The sequence below is a fragment of the Phyllobates terribilis genome, unplaced genomic scaffold, assembly GCF_046119375.1.
Source record: "Phyllobates terribilis strain yellow unplaced genomic scaffold, ASM4611937v1 Scaffold_8__6_contigs__length_399053987, whole genome shotgun sequence".
NCBI classification, from domain to species: Eukaryota; Metazoa; Chordata; class Amphibia; order Anura; family Dendrobatidae; genus Phyllobates; species Phyllobates terribilis.
Window position 1 is genome coordinate 387,022,692 of NW_027362768.1, and position 18,913 is coordinate 387,041,604.

Sequence of the window (18,913 nt, forward strand, 5' to 3'; positions counted from 1 at the left end):
GCCATTACACGCAGAGGGATCTATTATATAGAGTCATTACACGCAGAGGGATCTATTATATAGAGCCATTACACGCAGAGGGATCTATTATATAACCATTACACGCCGAGGGATCTATTATATAGAGTCATTACGCACAGAGTGATCTATTATATAGAGTCATTACGCACAGAGGGATCTATTATATAGAGCCATTACACGCCGAGGGATCTATTATATAGAGCCATTACACGCAGAGGGATCTATTATATAGAGCCATTACACGCAGAGGGATCTATTATATAGAGCCATTACACGCAGAGGGATCTATTATATAGAGTCATTACACGCAGAGGGATCTATTATATAGAGCCATTACACGCAGAGGGATCTATTATATAGAGTCATTACACGCAGAGGGATCTATTCTATAGAGTCCTTACACGCAGAGGGATCTATTCTATAGAGTCATTACACAGAGGGATCTATTCTATAGAGTCATTACACAGAGGTATCTATTATATAGAGTCATTACACACAGAGGGATCTATTCTATAGAGTCATTACACGCAGAGGGATCTATTTCCAGTGTTTATTTCTGTTAATGTTGATGATTATGGCTTACAGCCAATGAAAACACAAAAGTCATTATCTCAGTAAATTAGAATACTTTATAACAACAGCTTGAAAAATGATTTTAAAATCCGCAATGTCTGTTCAGTAAATGCCTTAATACTCGTTCGGCTCCTTGTGCATCAATTACTGCATCAATGCGGCAATGTGGCATGGAGGGATCAGCCTGTGGCATGGAGGGATCAGCCTGTGGCATGGAGGGATCAGCCTGTGGCATGGAGGGATCAGCCTGTGGCATGGAGGGATCAGCCTGTGGCATGGAGGCGATCAGCCTGGGGTATGGAGGGATCAGCCTGTGGCATGGAGGCGATCAGCCTGTGGCATGGAGGGATCAGCCTGTGGCATGGAGGGGATCAGCCTGTGGCATGGAGGGATCAGCCTGTGGCATGTAGACGATCAGCCTGTGGCATGGAGGGATCAGCCTGGGGCATGGAGGGATCAGCCTGGGGCATGGAGGGATCAGCCTGGGGCATGGAGGGATCAGCCTGTGGCATGGAGGGATCAGCCTGTGGCATGTAGACGATCAGCCTGTGGCATGGAGGGATCAGCCTGTGGCATGGAGGCGATCAGCCTGTGGCATGTAGACGATCAGCCTGGGGCATGGAGGGATCAGCCTGTGGCATGGAGGGATCAGCCTGGGGCATGGAGGGATCAGCCTGGGGCATGGAGGGATCAGCCTGGGGCATGGAGGGATCAGCCTGGGGCATGGAGGGATCAGCCTGGGGCATGGAGGAGATCAGCCTGTGGCATGGAGGCGATCAGCCTGTGGCACTGCTGAGGGGTTATGGAACCCAGGTTGCTTTGATTGCCGCCTTCAGCTCGTCTGCATTGTGGGATCTGGGGTCTCTCATCTTCCTCCTGACAATACCCCATAGATTCTCTATAATAGATCCTCTATGGGGTTAAGGTCAGGCGAGTTTGCGGCCAATCAAGCACAGTGATACTGTTGTGTGTAAACCAGGTATTGGTACTTTTGGCCGTGTGAACAGGGGCCAAGTCCTGCTGGAGAATGACATTTCCATCTCCATAAAGCTTGTCGGCAGAGGGAAGCATGAAGTGCTGTAAAATGTCCTGGTAGACGGCGGCGCTGACTTTGGTCTTGATAAAACCCAGTGGACCTCCACCAGCAGATGACATGGCCCCCCAAACCATCACTGATTGTGGAGACTTCACACTAGACCTCCAGCAGCTTGGATTGTGGCCTCTCCACTCTTCCTCCAGACTCTGGGACCTTGTGGAGTGTGTCAGTGACTGCCTTCTGGACATCTGTCACGTCAGCAGTCTTCCCCATGATTGTGGAGCCTACTGAAACAGACTAAGGGACATTTTTAAACGCTTATGAAGCCTTTACAGGTGTTTTTTGTTAATTATTTTAATTTACTAAGATAATGACTTTTGTGTTTTCATTGGCTGTAATCCATAATCATCAACATTACCAGAAATAAACACGTGAAATAGATCACTCTGTGTGTAATGACTCTATATAATAGATCCCTCTGTGTGTAATGACTCTATATAATAGATCCCTCTGTGTGTAATGACTCTATATAATAGATCCCTCTGTGTGTAATGACTCTATATAATAGATCCCTCTGTGTGTAATGACTCTATAATAGATCCCTCTGCGTGTAATGACTCTATATAATAGATCCCTCTGCGTGTAATGACTCTATATAATAGATCCCTCTGCGTGTAATGACTCTATATAATAGATCCCTCTGCGTGTAATGACTCTATATAATAGACCCCTCTGCGTGTAATGACTCTATATAATAGACCCCTCTGCGTGTAATGACTCTATATAATAGATCGCTCTGCATGTAATGACTCTATATAATAGACCCCTCTGCGTGTAATGACTCTATATAATAGACCCCTCTGCGTGTAATGACTCTATATAATAGATCCCTCTGCGTGTAATGACTCTATATAATAGATCCCTCAGCGTGTAATGACTCTATATAATAGATCCCTCTGTGTGTAATGACTCTATATAATAGATCACTCTGCGTGTAATGACTCTATATAATAGATCCCTCTGCGTGTAATGACTCTATATAATAGATCCCTCTGCGTGTAATGACTATATAATAGATCCCTCTGCGTGTAATGACTCTATATAATAGATCCCTCTGCGTGTAATGACTCTATATAATAGATCCCTCTGCGTGTAATGACTCTATATAATAGATCCCTCTGCGTGTAATGACTCTATATAATAGATCCCTCTGCGTGTAATGACTCTATATAATAGATCCCTCTGCGTGTAATGACTCTATATAATAGATCCCTCTGCGTGTAATGACTCTATATAATAGATCCCTCTGTGTGTAATGACTCTATATAATAGATTCCTCTGTGTGTAATGACTCTATATAATAGATCCCTCTGTGTGTAATGACTATATAATAGATCCCTCTGTGTGTAATGACTCTATATAATAGATCCCTCTGCGTGTAATGACTCTATATAGTATAGAAGCTTCACTTTTTGTATTGAAGAACTGAAATACATTAACTTTTTGATGATATTCTAATTTAGTGAGATTCACCTGTCCACAACTGTCCTTCAAGCCAACATCCACAGGTCAAGAGTAAGGGGTGGTGATATTGACTCGCTTTGCTTGAGCATCCACAGTTCCCTCAATGTTGACTTGAAAACTATAAATACACAAACAATGCAAGTCAACAATCTGCATGGCCTGGTATAATGTGCAATCAACGTATTCGCAAAGATCATTATGAGTCCCTGTCTTGCGAAGATAACAGTACAGTAAACTGTTGGGGATGATATAAGATGTAAATAACAGCCATTCATCAATGACCAAATATCATCTCAACCTACAAGAAGAGTCAACATTCACACTAATGATAAAAGTCCTTATGTCTTGACCAACCGAAGAAAGAAACTCATAATTTCAATAGTCAATGACTCTGGACCTACGGAATTTATGTCTGGCATAATTAAGAAGAAATGCTGTGTCGTCACAGTCACTCTCTGCACTTGATCACTCTCTGCACTCGATGGCGGTCACTCTCTGCACTCAGTGATTCTTTGCACTCGATGACTGTGACTCTCTGCACTCGGTGACTCTCTGCACTCGGTGACTCTCCGCACTTGGTGACTCTCCGCGCTCGGTGACTCTCTGCGCTCGGTGACTCTCTGCGCTCAGTGACTCTCTGTGCTTAGTGACTCTGCACTTGGTGATGGTGACTCTGCACTCGGTGAAGGTGACTCTCTGCGCTCGGTGACTCTCTGCGCTCGGTGGCTCTCTGCGCTCGGTGGCTCTCTGTGCTCGGTGACGGTGACTCTCTGCGCTCGGTGACTCTCTGTGCTTCTTTACGCTCTGCGCTCGGTGGCTCTCTGCGCCTCTTTACACTCTGCACTCGGTGGCTCTCTGCCCTCGGTGACTCTCCGCGGTGACTCTCTGCGCTCGGTGGCTCTCTGCGCTTCTTTACGCTCTGCGCTCGGTGGCTCTCTGCACTCGGTGGCTCTCTGCGCTCGGTGACTCTCTGCGCTCGGTGGCTCTCTGCGCTCGGTGGCTCTCTGCGCTTCTTTACGCTCTGCACTCGGTGGCTCTCTGCGCTCGGTGACTCTCCGCGGTGACTCTCTGCACTCGGTGGCTCTCTGCTTTTCTTTACCCTCTGCGCTCGGTGGCTCTCTGCGCTCGGTGGCTCTCTGCGCTTCTTTACGCTCCGCGCTCGGTGGCTCTCCGCGCTTCTTTACGCTCCGCGCTCAGTGGCTCTCCGCGCTCAGTGGCTCTCCGCGCTCGGTGGCTCTCTGCGCTTCTTTACGCTCCGCGCTCAGTGGCTCTCCGCGCTCGGTGACTCTCCGTGCTCGGTGGCTCTCTGTGCTTCTTTACGCTCTGCACTCGGTGGCTCTCTGCGCTTCTTTACACTCTGCACTCGGTGGCTCTCTGCGCTTGGTGACTCTATGCGCTCGGTGACTCTGTGCTCGGTGGCTCTCTGCGCTCGGTGGCTCTCTGCGCTTCTTTACGCTCCGCGCTCAGTGGCTCTCCGCGCTCGGTGACTCTCCGCGCTCGGTGGCTCTCTGTGCTTCTTTACGCTCTGCACTAGGTGGCTCTCTGCGCTTCTTTACCTCTGCACTCGGTGGCTCTCTGCGCTTGGTGACTCTATGCGCTCGGTGACTCTGTGCTCGGTGGCTCTGTGCTCGGTGGCTCTGTGCTCGGTGGCTCTGTGCTCGGTGGCTCTCCGCGCTCGGTGACTCTCCGCGCTCGGTGGCTCTCTGCGCTTCTTTACGCTCTGCACTCGGTGGCTCTCTGCGCTCGGTGACTCTCCGCAGTGACTCTCTGCGCTCGGTGGCTCTCTGCGCTTCTTTACTCTCCGCACTCGGTGGCTCTCCGCGCTCGGTGGCTCTCTGCGCTTCTTTACGCTCTGCACTCGGTGGCTCTCTGCGCTCGGTGACTCTCCGCAGTGACTCTCTGCGCTCGGTGGCTCTCTGCGCTTCTTTACGCTCCGTTCTCGGTGGCTCTCTGTGCTTCTTTACGCTCGGCGGCTCTCTGCGCTTCTTTACGCTCCGCGCTCAGTGGCTCTCCGCGCTCGGTGACTCTCCGTGCTCGGTGGCTCTCTGTGCTTCTTTACGCTCTGCACTCGGTGGCTCTCTGCGCTTCTTTACACTCTGCACTCGGTGGCTCTCTGCGCTTGGTGACTCTATGCGCTCGGTGACTCTGTGCTCGGTGGCTCTCTGCGCTCGGTGGCTCTCTGCGCTTCTTTACGCTCCGCGCTCAGTGGCTCTCCGCGCTCGGTGACTCTCCGCGCTCGGTGGCTCTCTGTGCTTCTTTACGCTCTGCACTAGGTGGCTCTCTGCGCTTCTTTACCTCTGCACTCGGTGGCTCTCTGCGCTTGGTGACTCTATGCGCTCGGTGACTCTGTGCTCGGTGGCTCTGTGCTCGGTGGCTCTCCGCGCTCGGTGACTCTCCGCGCTCGGTGGCTCTCTGCGCTTCTTTACGCTCTGCACTCGGTGGCTCTCTGTGCTCGGTGACTCTCCGCAGTGACTCTCTGCGCTCGGTGGCTCTCTGCGCTTCTTTACGCTCCGTTCTCGGTGGCTCTCTGTGCTTCTTTACGCTCGGCGCTCGGTGGCTCTCTGCGCTCGGTGACTCTCCGCAGTGACTCTCTGCGCTCGGTGGCTCTCTGCGCTTCTTTACCTCTGCACTCGGTGGCTCTCTGCGCTTGGTGACTCTATGCGCTCGGTGACTCTATGTGCTCGGTGACTCTGTGCTCGGTGGCTCTCCGCGCTCGGTGACTCTCCGCGCTCGGTGGCTCTCTGCGCTTCTTTACGCTCTGCACTCGGTGGCTCTCTGCGCTCGGTGACTCTCCGCAGTGACTCTCTGCGCTTCTTTACGCTCCGCGCTCGGTGGCTCTCCGCGCTCGGTGGCTCTCTGTGCTTCTTTACGCTCGGCGCTCGGTGGCTCTCCGCGCTCAGTGACTCCGCTCGGTGGCTCTCCGCGCTCGGTGACTCTCCGCGCTCAGTGGCTCTCTGCGCTTCTTTACGCTCTGCACTCGGTGGCTCTCTGCGCTCGGTGACTCTCCGCAGTGACTCTCTGCGCTCGGTGGCTCTCTGCGCTTCTTTACGCTCCGCGCTCGGTGGCTCTCCGCGCTCGGTGGCTCTCTGTGCTTCTTTACGCTCTGCACTCGGTGGCTGTCTGCGCTCGGTGACTCTCCGCAGTGACTCTCTGCGCTTCTTTACGCTCCGCGCTCGGTGGCTCTCCGCGCTCGGTGGCTCTCTGTGCTTCTTTACACTCTGCACTCGGTGGCTCTCTGCGCTCGGTGACTCTCCGCAGTGACTCTCTGCGCTTCTTTACGCTCCGCGCTCGGTGGCTCTCCGCGCTCGGTGGCTCTCTGTGCTTCTTTACGCTCGGCGCTCGGTGGCTCTCCGCGCTCGGTGACTCTCCGCTTTGTTGCAGATGCTGCTCCCACATTCCCTCCACGCCGGATCCATCACCAATGTTTCTGCGCTCTCCTCCTCTTACACAAGCCCCTCCTCCTCCAGCCTCAGCTCCACCCACTCTGCACCATCTCAGCTCATTAACTCTGCTCCGTCCAGCACACGAGGTAATGTGGACGGCCGGGGTCCTGACGTGCGTGCGGCTCGGCACCAGGATTTGCTGACGATCGTCTCTTCTCAGGTTCCCCTTCGCTTCCGGATAAATACCGACATTCGCGTGACTTGGTGATGCTGCTTCCTGCTCCGCGGGACCGGCCCAGCAGCGCCATGTACCAGAGCGGCCCAGAGAGCGGCCAGGTAAGGGTTAATGCCGCCATGCAGACATTCTGCTAGATATCTGGGTGTATTAGGCTCTAGGACTCATCACAGGCACATCCAGAGCTGTATTCACAATTCTGCTGAGTCTGTGCGGCACATGTTCTGCTGCACTGCATTCCTAGAGATGCAGTGTGTGCCTCAGGCTCTGTACATCTCCCATGATGCAGTGCGGCCGGGCCCTCGCCTCCGCTCTCCTCACGTCTCTCTTTTCTGGTGGTCTTTCAGCGCTGCGTGTACCCCCGGGCTCTGTTCCAGCAGGTCCTCGGACCGTGCAAGCCGTGCAGTGACCCCAACCTGTCCGTAGCAGAGAAAGGTGAAGACCCCCACCACTACGTACACAGGAAAGATGGCCAACGAGTCATGTGACATCCCATAGTGCTCAGAGGGAGGGGTTTATTGATGAGTGGGAGGAGCTAATGTGGTAGTCACAAGTGGGTGGAGTTATAATTACAGCTGAAATTGTATCATTGTGTCTAATCCTCCTGCTCCCTCTACTCCCTGCGCGGCTCAACGGCGCCTCCTCTGCTCCTCCGATGTCACAGTCCTGGCGGCTCCCAGCAGCTGGAGCCTGGATAGCGGAACCCGAGAGTCGCTGCCATTCCTCACATCGCACGTCGGCAGCGTCCTGACACCAACAGGGACCCCCAGAGGCCTGACACAGGGTACGTACACAGCGACTGCACCAGCAGAATAGTGAGTGCAGCTCTGGAGTATAATACAGGATGTAACTCAGGATCAGTAATGTAATGTATGTACACAGCGACTGCACCAGCAGAATAGTGAGTGCAGCTCTGGAGTATAATCCAGGATGTAACTCAGGATTAGTAATGTAATGTATGTACACAGTGACTGCACCAGCAGAATAGTGAGTGCAGCTCTGGAGTATAATACAGGATGTAACTCAGGATCAGTAATGTAATGTATGTACACAGTGACTGCACCAGCAGAATAGTGAGTGCAGCTCTGGAGTATAATACAGGATGTAACTCAGGATCAGTAATGTAATGTATGTACACAGTGACTGCACCAGCAGAATAGTGAGTGCAGCTCTGGAGTATAATACAGGATGTAACTCAGGATCAGTAATGTAATGTATGTACACAGTGACTGCACCAGCAGAATAGTGAGTGCAGCTCTGGAGTATAATACAGGAGGTAACTCAGGATCACTAATGTAATGTATGTACACAGTGACTCCACCAGCAGAATAGTGAGTGCAGCTCTGGAGTATAATACAGGATGTAACTCAGGATCAGTAATGTAATGTATGTACACAGTGACTGCACCAGCAGAATAGTGAGTGCAGCTCTGGAGTATAATACAGGATGTAACTCAGGATCAGTAATGTAATGTATGTACACAGTGACTGCACCAGCAGAATAGTGAGTGCAGCTCTGGAGTATAATACAGGAGGTAACTCAGGATCAGTAATGTAATGTATGTACACAGTGACTGCACCAGCAGAATAGTGAGTGCAGCTCTGGAGTATAATACAGGAGGTAACTCAGGATTAGTAATGTAATGTATGTACACAGTGACTGCACCAGCAGAATAGTGAGTGCAGCTCTGGGGTATAATACAGGAGGTAACTCAGGATCAGTAATGTAGTGTATGTACACAGTGACTGCACCAGCAGAATAGTGAGTGCAGCTCTGGAGTATAATACAGGATGTAACTCGGGATCAGTAATGTAATGTATGTACACAGGACTACATCAGCAGAATAGTGAGTGCAGCTCTGGGGTATAATACAGGATGTAACTCAGGATCAGTAATGTAATGTACGTACACAGTGACTGCACCAGCAGAATAGTGAGTGCAGCTCTGGGGTATAATACAGGAGGTAACTCAGGATCAGTAATGTAATGTATGTACACAGTGACTGCACCAGCAGAATAGTGAGTGCAGCTCTGGAGTATAATACAGGAGGTAACTCAGGATTAGTAATGTAATGTATGTACACAGTGACTGCACCAGCAGAATAGTGAGTGCAGCTCTGGGGTATAATACAGGAGGTAACTCAGGATCAGTAATGTAGTGTATGTACACAGTGACTGCACCAGCAGAATAGTGAGTGCAGCTCTGGAGTATAATACAGGATGTAACTCGGGATCAGTAATGTAATGTATGTACACAGGACTGCACCAGCAGAATAGTGAGTGCAGCTCTGGGGTATAATACAGGATGTAACTCAGGATCAGTAATGTAATGTATGTACACAGTGACTGCACCAGCAGAATAGTGAGTGCAGCTCTGGGGTATAATACAGGATGTAACTCAGGATCAGTAATGTAATGTATGTACACAGTGACTGCACCAGCAGAATAGTGAGTGCAGCTCTGGGGTATAATACAGGATGTAACTCAGGATCAGTAATGTAATGTATGTACACAGTGACTGCACCAGCAGAATAGTGAGTGCAGCTCTGGAGTATAATACAGGAGGTAACTCAGGATCAGTAATGTAATGTATGTACACAGTGACTGCACCAGCAGAATAGTGAGTGCAGCTCTGGAGTATAATACAGGATGTAACTCAGGATCAGTAATGTAATGTATGTACACAGTGACTGCACCAGCAGAATAGTGAGTGCAGCTCTGGAGTATAATACAGAAGGTAACTCAGGATCAGTAATGTAATGTATGTACACAGTGACTGCACCAGCAGAATAGTGAGTGCAGCTCTGGAGTATAATACAGGATGTAACTCAGGATCAGTAATGTAATGTATGTACACAGTGACTGCACCAGCAGAATAGTGAGTGCAGCTCTGGGGTATAATACAGGAGGTAACTCAGGATCAGTAATGTAATGTATGTACACAGTGACTGCACCAGCAGAATAGTGAGTGCAGCTCTGGAGTATAATACAGGAGGTAGCTCAGGATCAGTAATGTAATGTATGTACACAGTGACTGCACCAGCAGAATAGTGAGTGCAGCTCTGGGGTATAATACAGGAGGTAACTCAGGATCAGTAATGTAATGTATGTACACAGTGATTGCACCAGCAGAATAGTGAGTGCAGCTCTGGAGTATAATACAGGAGGTAACTCAGGATCAGTAATGTAGTGTATGTACACAGTGACTGCACCAGCAGAATAGTGAGTGCAGCTCTGGGGTATAATACAGGATGTAACTCAGGATCAGTAATGTAATGTATGTACACAGTGACTGCACCAGCAGAATAGTGAGTGCAGCTCTGGGGTATAATACAGGAGGTAACTCAGGATCAGTAATGTAATGTCTGTACACAGAGACTGCACCAGCAGAATAGTGAGTGTAGCTCTGGAGTATAATACAGGATGTAACTCAGGATCAGTAATGTAATGTGTGTACACAGTGACTGCACCAGCAGAATAGTGAGTGCAGCTCTGGAGTATAATACAGGATGTAACTCAGGATCAGTAATGTAATGTATGTACACAGTGACTACACCAGCAGAATAGTGAGTGCAGCTCTGGAGGATAATACTGGATGTAACTCAGGATCAGTAATGTAATGTATGTACACAGTGACTGCACCAGCAGAATAGTGAGTGCAGCTCTGGGGTATAATACAGGATGTAACTCAGGATCAGTAATGTAATGTATGTACACAGTGACTGCACCAGCAGAATAGTGAGTGCCGCTCTGGAGTATGATACAGGATGTAACTCAGGATCAGTAATGCAATGTATGTACACAGTGACTGCACCAGCAGAAGAGTGAGTGCAGCTCTGGAGTATAATACAGGAGGTAACTCAGGATCAGTAATGTAATGTATGTACACAGTGACTGCACCAGCAGAAGAGTGAGTGCAGCTCTGGAGTATAATACAGGAGGTAACTCAGGATCAGTAATGTAATGTATGTACACAGTGACTGCACCAGCAGAATAGTGAGTGCAGCTCTGGAGGATAATACTGGATGTAACTCAGGATCAGTAATGTAATGTATGTACACAGTGACTGCACCAGCAGAATAGTGAGTGCAGCTCTGGGGTATAATACAGGAGGTAACTCAGGATCAGTAATGTATGTACACAGTGACTGCACCAGCAGAATAGTGAGTGCAGCTCTGGGGGATAATACAGGTAATGTATTTAGTTACTGCTCAGTTTGGAGATGATCGGTAATATCTGCGGTTACTTCTGTGTCTTTACCTTCTGTCTCGTCTCTACAGGCCATTACTCTCTGCACTTTGACGCATTTCACCCCTCTGTAGGGGATGGGGGTCCGGCGTTGCCCAGCAGATCCCTACGTAAGGTACTGCTATTACATTATTCGGCTTTCTGGTGACAACCAGGGCTGTGGAGTCGGAGTCCATTTTGGTGGAGTCGGTATAAAATGAACCAACTCCGACTCCTAAAATATATAATACATTGGGTGCAGTAGTTTAATGCAGTTTGTGGGGAATATTTTTTTAGAAGAATTTGGGAAAGTTATGAAATGTCCTATAAATGTCTGTCCTCTACGCAGAGCCCCCTGCACACGATCCCGGCCTCTCCCACCAGCCCTCAGTCTTGCCTTGATGGCAGTAACTCTCCGCTCTCGGGCAGCGCCAGCAGCGGGGTCTCCTCCCTGAGTGAAGGCACCTTCCCTGGATGTCCGGATGGGACCCCAAGCACAGACCCCCGGGCTGAAGATCAGCAGAGCGGATGTTTCCAGCACTACCCCCCGGTGCGGTACAGTCTGTCCGATCCCAACGGCCTGGAAGCTCCCAAGGTCCAACCATGTCGGAGCCACTCTGCCCCCACTGGGGTCACTCCACCCCGGTCGCCCTGCGGGGAGCGCGAAGAGGGGAACGCCGAGCACGATCGACTACGGAGATCCAGGAGGAACTGCCACACGGCCAAAGAGCAGCCGGCGCGGGTCGGATGGGATCACAACATGGGCAAACCATAGTCATGGACTGAAATGAAGGAGTCTGGGGGCAAGAGGGGTCTGTGTGTGGGGTTTACAGGGGCCTGGAGGGGATGGGGCGTGCAGGAGCCCGGAAGGGATGGGTCGTGCAGGGGCCGGGAGGGGGTGGGTCGTGCAGGGGCTGGGAGGGTGTGGGGCGTGCAGGGGCCGGGAGGGGATGGGTCGTGCAGGGGCTCAGGGAGATGGTGCGGTCAGCGTGTCCGGCATCGTGTAGTGGACTGAGGATGCATGGTCGGTGTATAGGGAGAGGATTTATGGGGCGAGAGGTATGTATCCAGGGAGAGGATGGTGTATGGGGAGAGAAGGTAATTGTATGGGGGGGTGTATAGAGCGAGGAGTGAGTGTATGGGGGGTGTATAGGGCGAGGAGTCAGTGTTTGGGGGGTATATGGGGCAGGGAGTCTGTGTACGGGGGGTGTATGGGGCTGGGAGTCAGTGTACGGGGGGTGTATGGGGCGAGGAGTCAGTGTACGAGGGGTGTATGGGGCGAGGAGTCAGTGTACGGGGGGTGTATGGGGCGAGGAGTCAGTGTACGGGGAGTGTATGGGGCGAGGAGTCAGTGTACGGGGAGTGTATGGGGCGAGGAGTCAGTGTACGGGGAGTGTATGGGGCGAGGAGTCAGTGTACGGGGAGTGTATGGGGCGAGGAGTCAGTGTACGGGGAGTGTATGGGGCGAGGAGTCAGTGTACGGGGGGTGTATGGGGCGAGGAGTCAGTGTACGGGGGGTGTATGGGGCGAGGAGTCAGTGTACGGGTGGTGTATGGGGCGAGGAGTCAGTGTACGGGGAGTGTATGGGGCGAGGAGTCAGTGTACGGGGAGTGTATGGGGCGAGGAGTCAGTGTACGGGGAGTGTATGGGGCGAGGAGTCAGTGTACGGGGAGTGTATGGGGCGAGGAGTCAGTGTACGGGGAGTGTATGGGGCGAGGAGTCAGTGTACGGGGAGTGTATGGGGCGAGGAGTCAGTGTACGGGGAGTGTATGGGGCGAGGAGTCAGTGTACGGGGGGTGTATGGGGCGAGGAGTCAGTGTACGGGGAGTGTATGGGGCGAGGAGTCAGTGTACGGGGAGTGTATGGGGCGAGGAGTCAGTGTACGGGGAGTGTATGGGGCGAGGAGTCAGTGTACGGGGAGTGTATGGGGCGAGGAGTCAGTGTACGGGGAGTGTATGGGGCGAGGAGTCAGTGTACGGGGAGTGTATGGGGCGAGGAGTCAGTGTACGGGGAGTGTATGGGGCGAGGAGTCAGTGTACGGGGAGTGTATGGGGCGAGGAGTCAGTGTACGGGGAGTGTATGGGGCGAGGAGTCAGTGTACGGGGAGTGTATGGGGCGAGGAGTCAGTGTACGGGGAGTGTATGGGGCGAGGAGTCAGTGTACGGGGAGTGTATGGGGCGAGGAGTCAGTGTACGGGGAGTGTATGGGGCGAGGAGTCAGTGTACGGGGAGTGTATGGGGCGAGGAGTCAGTGTACGGGGGGTGTATGGGGCGAGGAGTCAGTGTACGGGGGGTGTATGGGGCGAGGAGTCAGTGTACGGGGGGTGTATGGGGCGAGGAGTCAGTGTACGGGGAGTGTATGGGGCGAGGAGTCAGTGTACGGGGAGTGTATGGGGCGAGGAGTCAGTGTACGGGGAGTGTATGGGGCGAGGAGTCAGTGTACGGGGAGTGTATGGGGCGAGGAGTCAGTGTACGGGGAGTGTATGGGGCGAGGAGTCAGTGTACGGGGAGTGTATGGGGCGAGGAGTCAGTGTACGGGGAGTGTATGGGGCGAGGAGTCAGTGTACGGGGAGTGTATGGGGCGAGGAGTCAGTGTACGGGGAGTGTATGGGGCGAGGAGTCAGTGTACGGGGAGTGTATGGGGCGAGGAGTCAGTGTACGGGGAGTGTATGGGGCGAGGAGTCAGTGTACGGGGAGTGTATGGGGCGAGGAGTCAGTGTACGGGGAGTGTATGGGGCGAGGAGTCAGTGTACGGGGAGTGTATGGGGCGAGGAGTCAGTGTACGGGGAGTGTATGGGGCGAGGAGTCAGTGTACGGGGGGTGTATGGGGCGAGGAGTCAGTGTACGGGGAGTGTATGGGGCGAGGAGTCAGTGTACGGGGAGTGTATGGGGCGAGGAGTCAGTGTACGGGGGGTGTATGGGGCGAGGAGTCAGTGTACGGGGAGTGTATGGGGCGAGGAGTCAGTGTACGGGGAGTGTATGGGGCGAGGAGTCAGTGTACGGGGAGTGTATGGGGCGAGGAGTCAGTGTACGGGGAGTGTATGGGGCGAGGAGTCAGTGTACGGGGAGTGTATGGGGCGAGGAGTCAGTGTACGGGGAGTGTATGGGGCGAGGAGTCAGTGTACGGGGAGTGTATGGGGCGAGGAGTCAGTGTACGGGGAGTGTATGGGGCGAGGAGTCAGTGTACGGGGGGTGTATGGGGCGAGGAGTCAGTGTACGGGGAGTGTATGGGGCGAGGAGTCAGTGTACGGGGGGTGTATGGGGCGAGGAGTCAGTGTACGGGGGGTGTATGGGGCGAGGAGTCAGTATACGGGGAGTGTATGGGGCGAGGAGTCAGTATACGGGGAGTGTATGGGGCGAGGAGTCAGTATACGGGGAGTGTATGGGGCGAGGAGTCAGTGTACGGGGAGTGTATGGGGTGAGGAGTCAGTGTACGGGGGGTGTATGGGGCGAGGAGTCAGTGTACGGGGAGTGTATGGGGCGAGGAGTCAGTGTACGGGGAGTGTATGGGGCGAGGAGTCAGTGTACGGGGAGTGTATGGGGCGAGGAGTCAGTGTACGGGGAGTGTATGGGGCGAGGAGTCAGTGTACGGGGAGTGTATGGGGCGAGGAGTCAGTGTACGGGGAGTGTATGGGGCGAGGAGTCAGTGTACGGGGAGTGTATGGGGCGAGGAGTCAGTGTACGGGGGGTGTATGGGGTGAGGAGTCAGTGTACGGGGAGTGTATGGGGTGAGGAGTCAGTGTACGGGGGGTGTATGGGGTGAGGAGTCAGTGTACGGGGGGTGTATGGGGCGAGGAGTCAGTATACGGGGAGTGTATGGGGCGAGGAGTCAGTATACGGGGAGTGTATGGGGCGAGGAGTCAGTATACGGGGAGTGTATGGGGCGAGGAGTCAGTATACGGGGAGTGTATGGGGCGAGGAGTCAGTGTACGGGGGGTGTATGGGGCGAGGAGTCAGTGTACGGGGAGTGTATGGGGCGAGGAGTCAGTGTACGGGGAGTGTATGGGGCGAGGAGTCAGTGTACGGGGGGTGTATGGGGCGAGGAGTCAGTATACGGGGAGTGTATGGGGCGAGGAGTCAGTGTACGGGGGGTGTATGGGGCGAGGAGTCAGTGTACGGGGGGTGTATGGGGCGAGGAGTCAGTGTACGGGGGGTGTATGGGGCGAGGAGTCAGTGTACGGGGAGTGTATGGGGCGAGGAGTCAGTGTACGGGGGGTGTATGGGGCGAGGAGTCAGTGTACGGGGAGTGTATGGGGCGAGGAGTCAGTGTACGGGGAGTGTATGGGGCGAGGAGTCAGTGTACGGGGGGTGTATGGGGCGAGGAGTCAGTGTACGGGGGGTGTATGGGGTGAGGAGTCAGTGTACGGGGAGTGTATGGGGTGAGGAGTCAGTGTACGGGGAGTGTATGGGGTGAGGAGTCAGTGTACGGGGGGTGTATGGGGTGAGGAGTCAGTGTACGGGGAGTGTATGGGGCGAGGAGTCAGTGTACGGGGAGTGTATGGGGCGAGGAGTCAGTGTACGGGGAGTGTATGGGGCGAGGAGTCAGTGTACGGGGAGTGTATGGGGCGAGGAGTCAGTGTACGGGGAGTGTATGGGGCGAGGAGTCAGTGTACGGGGGGTGTATGGGGCGAGGAGTCAGTGTACGGGGGGTGTATGGGGTGAGGAGTCAGTGTACGGGGAGTGTATGGGGTGAGGAGTCAGTGTACGGGGAGTGTATGGGGTGAGGAGTCAGTGTACGGGGGGTGTATGGGGCGAGGAGTCAGTGTACGGGGAGTGTATGGGGCGAGGAGTCAGTGTACGGGGAGTGTATGGGGCGAGGAGTCAGTGTACGGGGAGTGTATGGGGCGAGGAGTCAGTGTACGGGGAGTGTATGGGGCGAGGAGTCAGTGTACGGGGAGTGTATGGGGCGAGGAGTCAGTGTACGGGGGGTGTATGGGGCGAGGAGTCAGTGTACGGGGAGTGTATGGGGTGAGGAGTCAGTGTACGGGGGGTGTATGGGGCGAGGAGTCAGTGTACGGGGGGTGTATGGGGCGAGGAGTCAGTGTACGGGGAGTGTATGGGGTGAGGAGTCAGTGTACGGGGAGTGTATGGGGTGAGGAGTCAGTGTACGGGGGGTGTATGGGGTGAGGAGTCAGTGTACGGGGGGTGTATGGGGTGAGGAGTCAGTGTACGGGGAGTGTATGGGGTGAGGAGTCAGTGTACGGGGAGTGTATGGGGTGAGGAGTCAGTGTACGGGGAGTGTATGGGGTGAGGAGTCAGTGTACGGGGGGTGTATGGGGTGAGGAGTCAGTGTACGGGGGGTGTATGGGGTGAGGAGTCAGTGTACGGGGAGTGTATGGGGCGAGGAGTCAGTGTACGGGGAGTGTATGGGGTGAGGAGTCAGTGTACGGGGAGTGTATGGGGCGAGGAGTCAGTGTACGGGGAGTGTATGGGGTGAGGAGTCAGTGTACGGGGGGTGTATGGGGTGAGGAGTCAGTGTACGGGGGGTGTATGGGGTGAGGAGTCAGTGTACGGGGAGTGTATGGGGTGAGGAGTCAGTGTACGGGGAGTGTATGGGGTGAGGAGTCAGTGTACGGGGGGTGTATGGGGTGAGGAGTCAGTGTACGGGGAGTGTATGGGGTGAGGAGTCAGTGTACGGGGAGTGTATGGGGCGAGGAGTCAGTGTACGGGGAGTGTATGGGGTGAGGAGTCAGTGTACAGGGAGTGTATGGGGCGAGGAGTCAGTGTACGGGGAGTGTATGGGGCGAGGAGTCAGTGTACGGGGAGTGTATGGGGCGAGGAGTCAGTGTACGGGGGGTGTATGGGGTGAGGAGTCAGTGTACGGGGGGTGTATGGGGTGAGGAGTCAGTGTACGGGGAGTGTATGGGGCGAGGAGTCAGTGTATGGGGAGTGTATGGGGTGAGGAGTCAGTGTACGGGGGGTGTATGGGGCGAGGAGTCAGTGTACGGGGGGTGTATGGGGCGAGGAGTCAGTGTACGGATGGTGATGGTGGTCGTGGTCAATGACTCGGCTCCTCTCGCCCCCGCGCTCCTTCCTGCCATCTGTGTTGTTTCCAGCCTGCCTCTTGCACATTCGGCCCCTGGGTGTCACCTTTTGATGTCTATGAGGGTAGCGAGGATCGGTAACCCTGTCCCTCCATCACCATCAGACGGACCAGGCCACCTCGTTATTTGTCTCCATATTGTCGGCTCCGGCGGTGCTGTGTTGTGTCTTTGATGCTCCGCTTCCCGCAGGGTGTGTGTATATACGGTGTCCGCATGTCCCCGCGCACCGCGTGCCGTCCGGTCTGTGTGTAAATACGATTCACTGTTCTGTTGTGAGATTTTTTTTTCCTTCAGATAGTTGTTATATGAAAATAAAGATTAACCACCCTAAAAAAATCTGTGAAATTACTGCCTGCGACAGGTGAGCGAGTCTGAGACCCCATTATACTGACAGGATACTTACTAGGAGAGCTTACAACAGCACATGCTCGCCCTCTGGTGGTGTCTGTGGGTATAACAACACATGCTCGCCCTCTAGTGGTCGCTGTGGATATAACACATGCTCGCCCTCTAGTGGTCGCTGTGGATATAACAATACATGCTCGCCCTCTAGTGGTCTCTGTGAGTATAACTTCACATGCTCGCCCTCTAGTGGTCTCTGTGAGTATAACTTCACATGCTCGCCCTCTAGTGGTCTCTGTGAGTATAACATCACATGCTCGCCCTCTAGTGGTCTCTGTGAGTATAACATCACATGCTCGCCCTCTAGTGGTCTCTGTGGATATAACAACACATGCTCGCCCTCTAGTGGTCGCTGTGGATATAACAACACATGCTCGCCCTCTAGTGGTCGCTGTGGATATAACAACACATGCTCGCCCTCTAGTGGTCGCTGTGGATATAACAACACATGCTCGCCCTCTAGTGGTCCCTGTGAGTATAACATCACATGCTCGCCCTCTAGTGGTCTCTGTGAGTATAACAAAACATGCTCGCCCTCTAGTGGTCTCTGTGAGTATAACATCACATGCTCGCCCTCTAGTGGTCTCTGTGAGTATAACTTCACATGCTCGCCCTCTAGTGGTCTCTGTGAGTATAACTTCACATGCTCGCCCTCTAGTGGTCTCTGTGAGTATAACATCACATGCTCGCCCTCTAGTGGTCTCTGTGAGTATAACATCACATGCTCGCCATCTAGTGGTCTCTGTGGATATAACATCACATGCTCGCCCTCTAGTGGTATCTGTGGGTATAACATCACATGCTCGTCCTCTAGTGGTCTCTGTGGATATAACATCACATGCTCGCCCTCTAGTGGTATCTGTGGGTATAACATCACATGCTCGTCCTCTAGTGGTCTCTGTGGGTATAACATCACATGCTTGCCCTCTAGTGGTCTCTGTGGATATAACATCACATGCTCGCCCTCTAGTGGTCTCTGTGGATATAACATCACATGCTCGCCCTCTGGTGGTCTCTGTGGATATAACATCACATGCTCGCCCTCTAGTGGTCCCTGTGGATATGACATCACATGTACGTTCTCTGTGTACATGTGACATTGTCGCCCTCTTGTGGCCCCTGCAGGTATAACAGCACATTATCGCCTTCTGTGTACATGTGACATTGTCGCCCTCTTGTGGTTTCTCTGGAATTTGCAGATCTCTTACACATATATGGAGACTCCAGGGGACGCTGTGCAGTCACTTGTCCTGCAGGTAATGCCGGGAGATTTCGTTTGTGACGTGTGAGATGCTCCAGCTCCTGGCCTCTTCCATTAGTAAACATGGCCGCTCACTTCCGCATTCACGACAAACATTCCGCAAATGAATGGCCACGTCACAGCCAATCAGCGGGCGACAACTATAATGCATCCGCCCGTGACGTGTACTAGGCGTCAGCCAATAGGGTAGCAGGACGTGTTACGGGCAG

The 18,913-nt window shown here is 53.3% G+C and overlaps 1 protein-coding gene and 1 long non-coding RNA gene across 6 annotated transcripts in view; one reads left to right on the plus strand and one right to left on the minus strand.

The window, feature by feature from the left end:
* DOCK3 (dedicator of cytokinesis 3) overlaps positions 1-11,887 on the plus strand; it is a 260,038-nt gene extending 248,151 nt beyond the window's left edge. For 2 of the 5 annotated variants that reach the window (XM_073645146.1, XM_073645148.1), the window contains 6 exons: positions 6,536-6,683; positions 6,758-6,873; positions 7,120-7,207; positions 7,437-7,556; positions 11,052-11,134; positions 11,348-11,887. In XM_073645146.1, the coding sequence (XP_073501247.1) occupies positions 6,536-6,683; positions 6,758-6,873; positions 7,120-7,207; positions 7,437-7,556; positions 11,052-11,134; positions 11,348-11,773 (981 nt within the window). In that variant the 3' untranslated portion in view covers positions 11,774-11,887. The remainder of the gene's footprint in view (positions 1-6,535; positions 6,684-6,757; positions 6,874-7,119; positions 7,208-7,436; positions 7,557-11,051; positions 11,135-11,347) is intronic. The other 3 variants (XM_073645145.1, XM_073645149.1, XM_073645150.1) reach the window with 3 other exon arrangements.
* Positions 602-18,816, minus strand: LOC141157640 (uncharacterized). Its single transcript, XR_012247823.1, has 3 exons — positions 18,652-18,816; positions 3,164-3,272; positions 602-1,927 (listed from the first exon to the last, which is right to left on the minus strand). It is a non-coding gene; the product is annotated as an uncharacterized lncRNA (long non-coding RNA).
* Between the last annotated feature and the right edge of the window lie 97 nt (positions 18,817-18,913).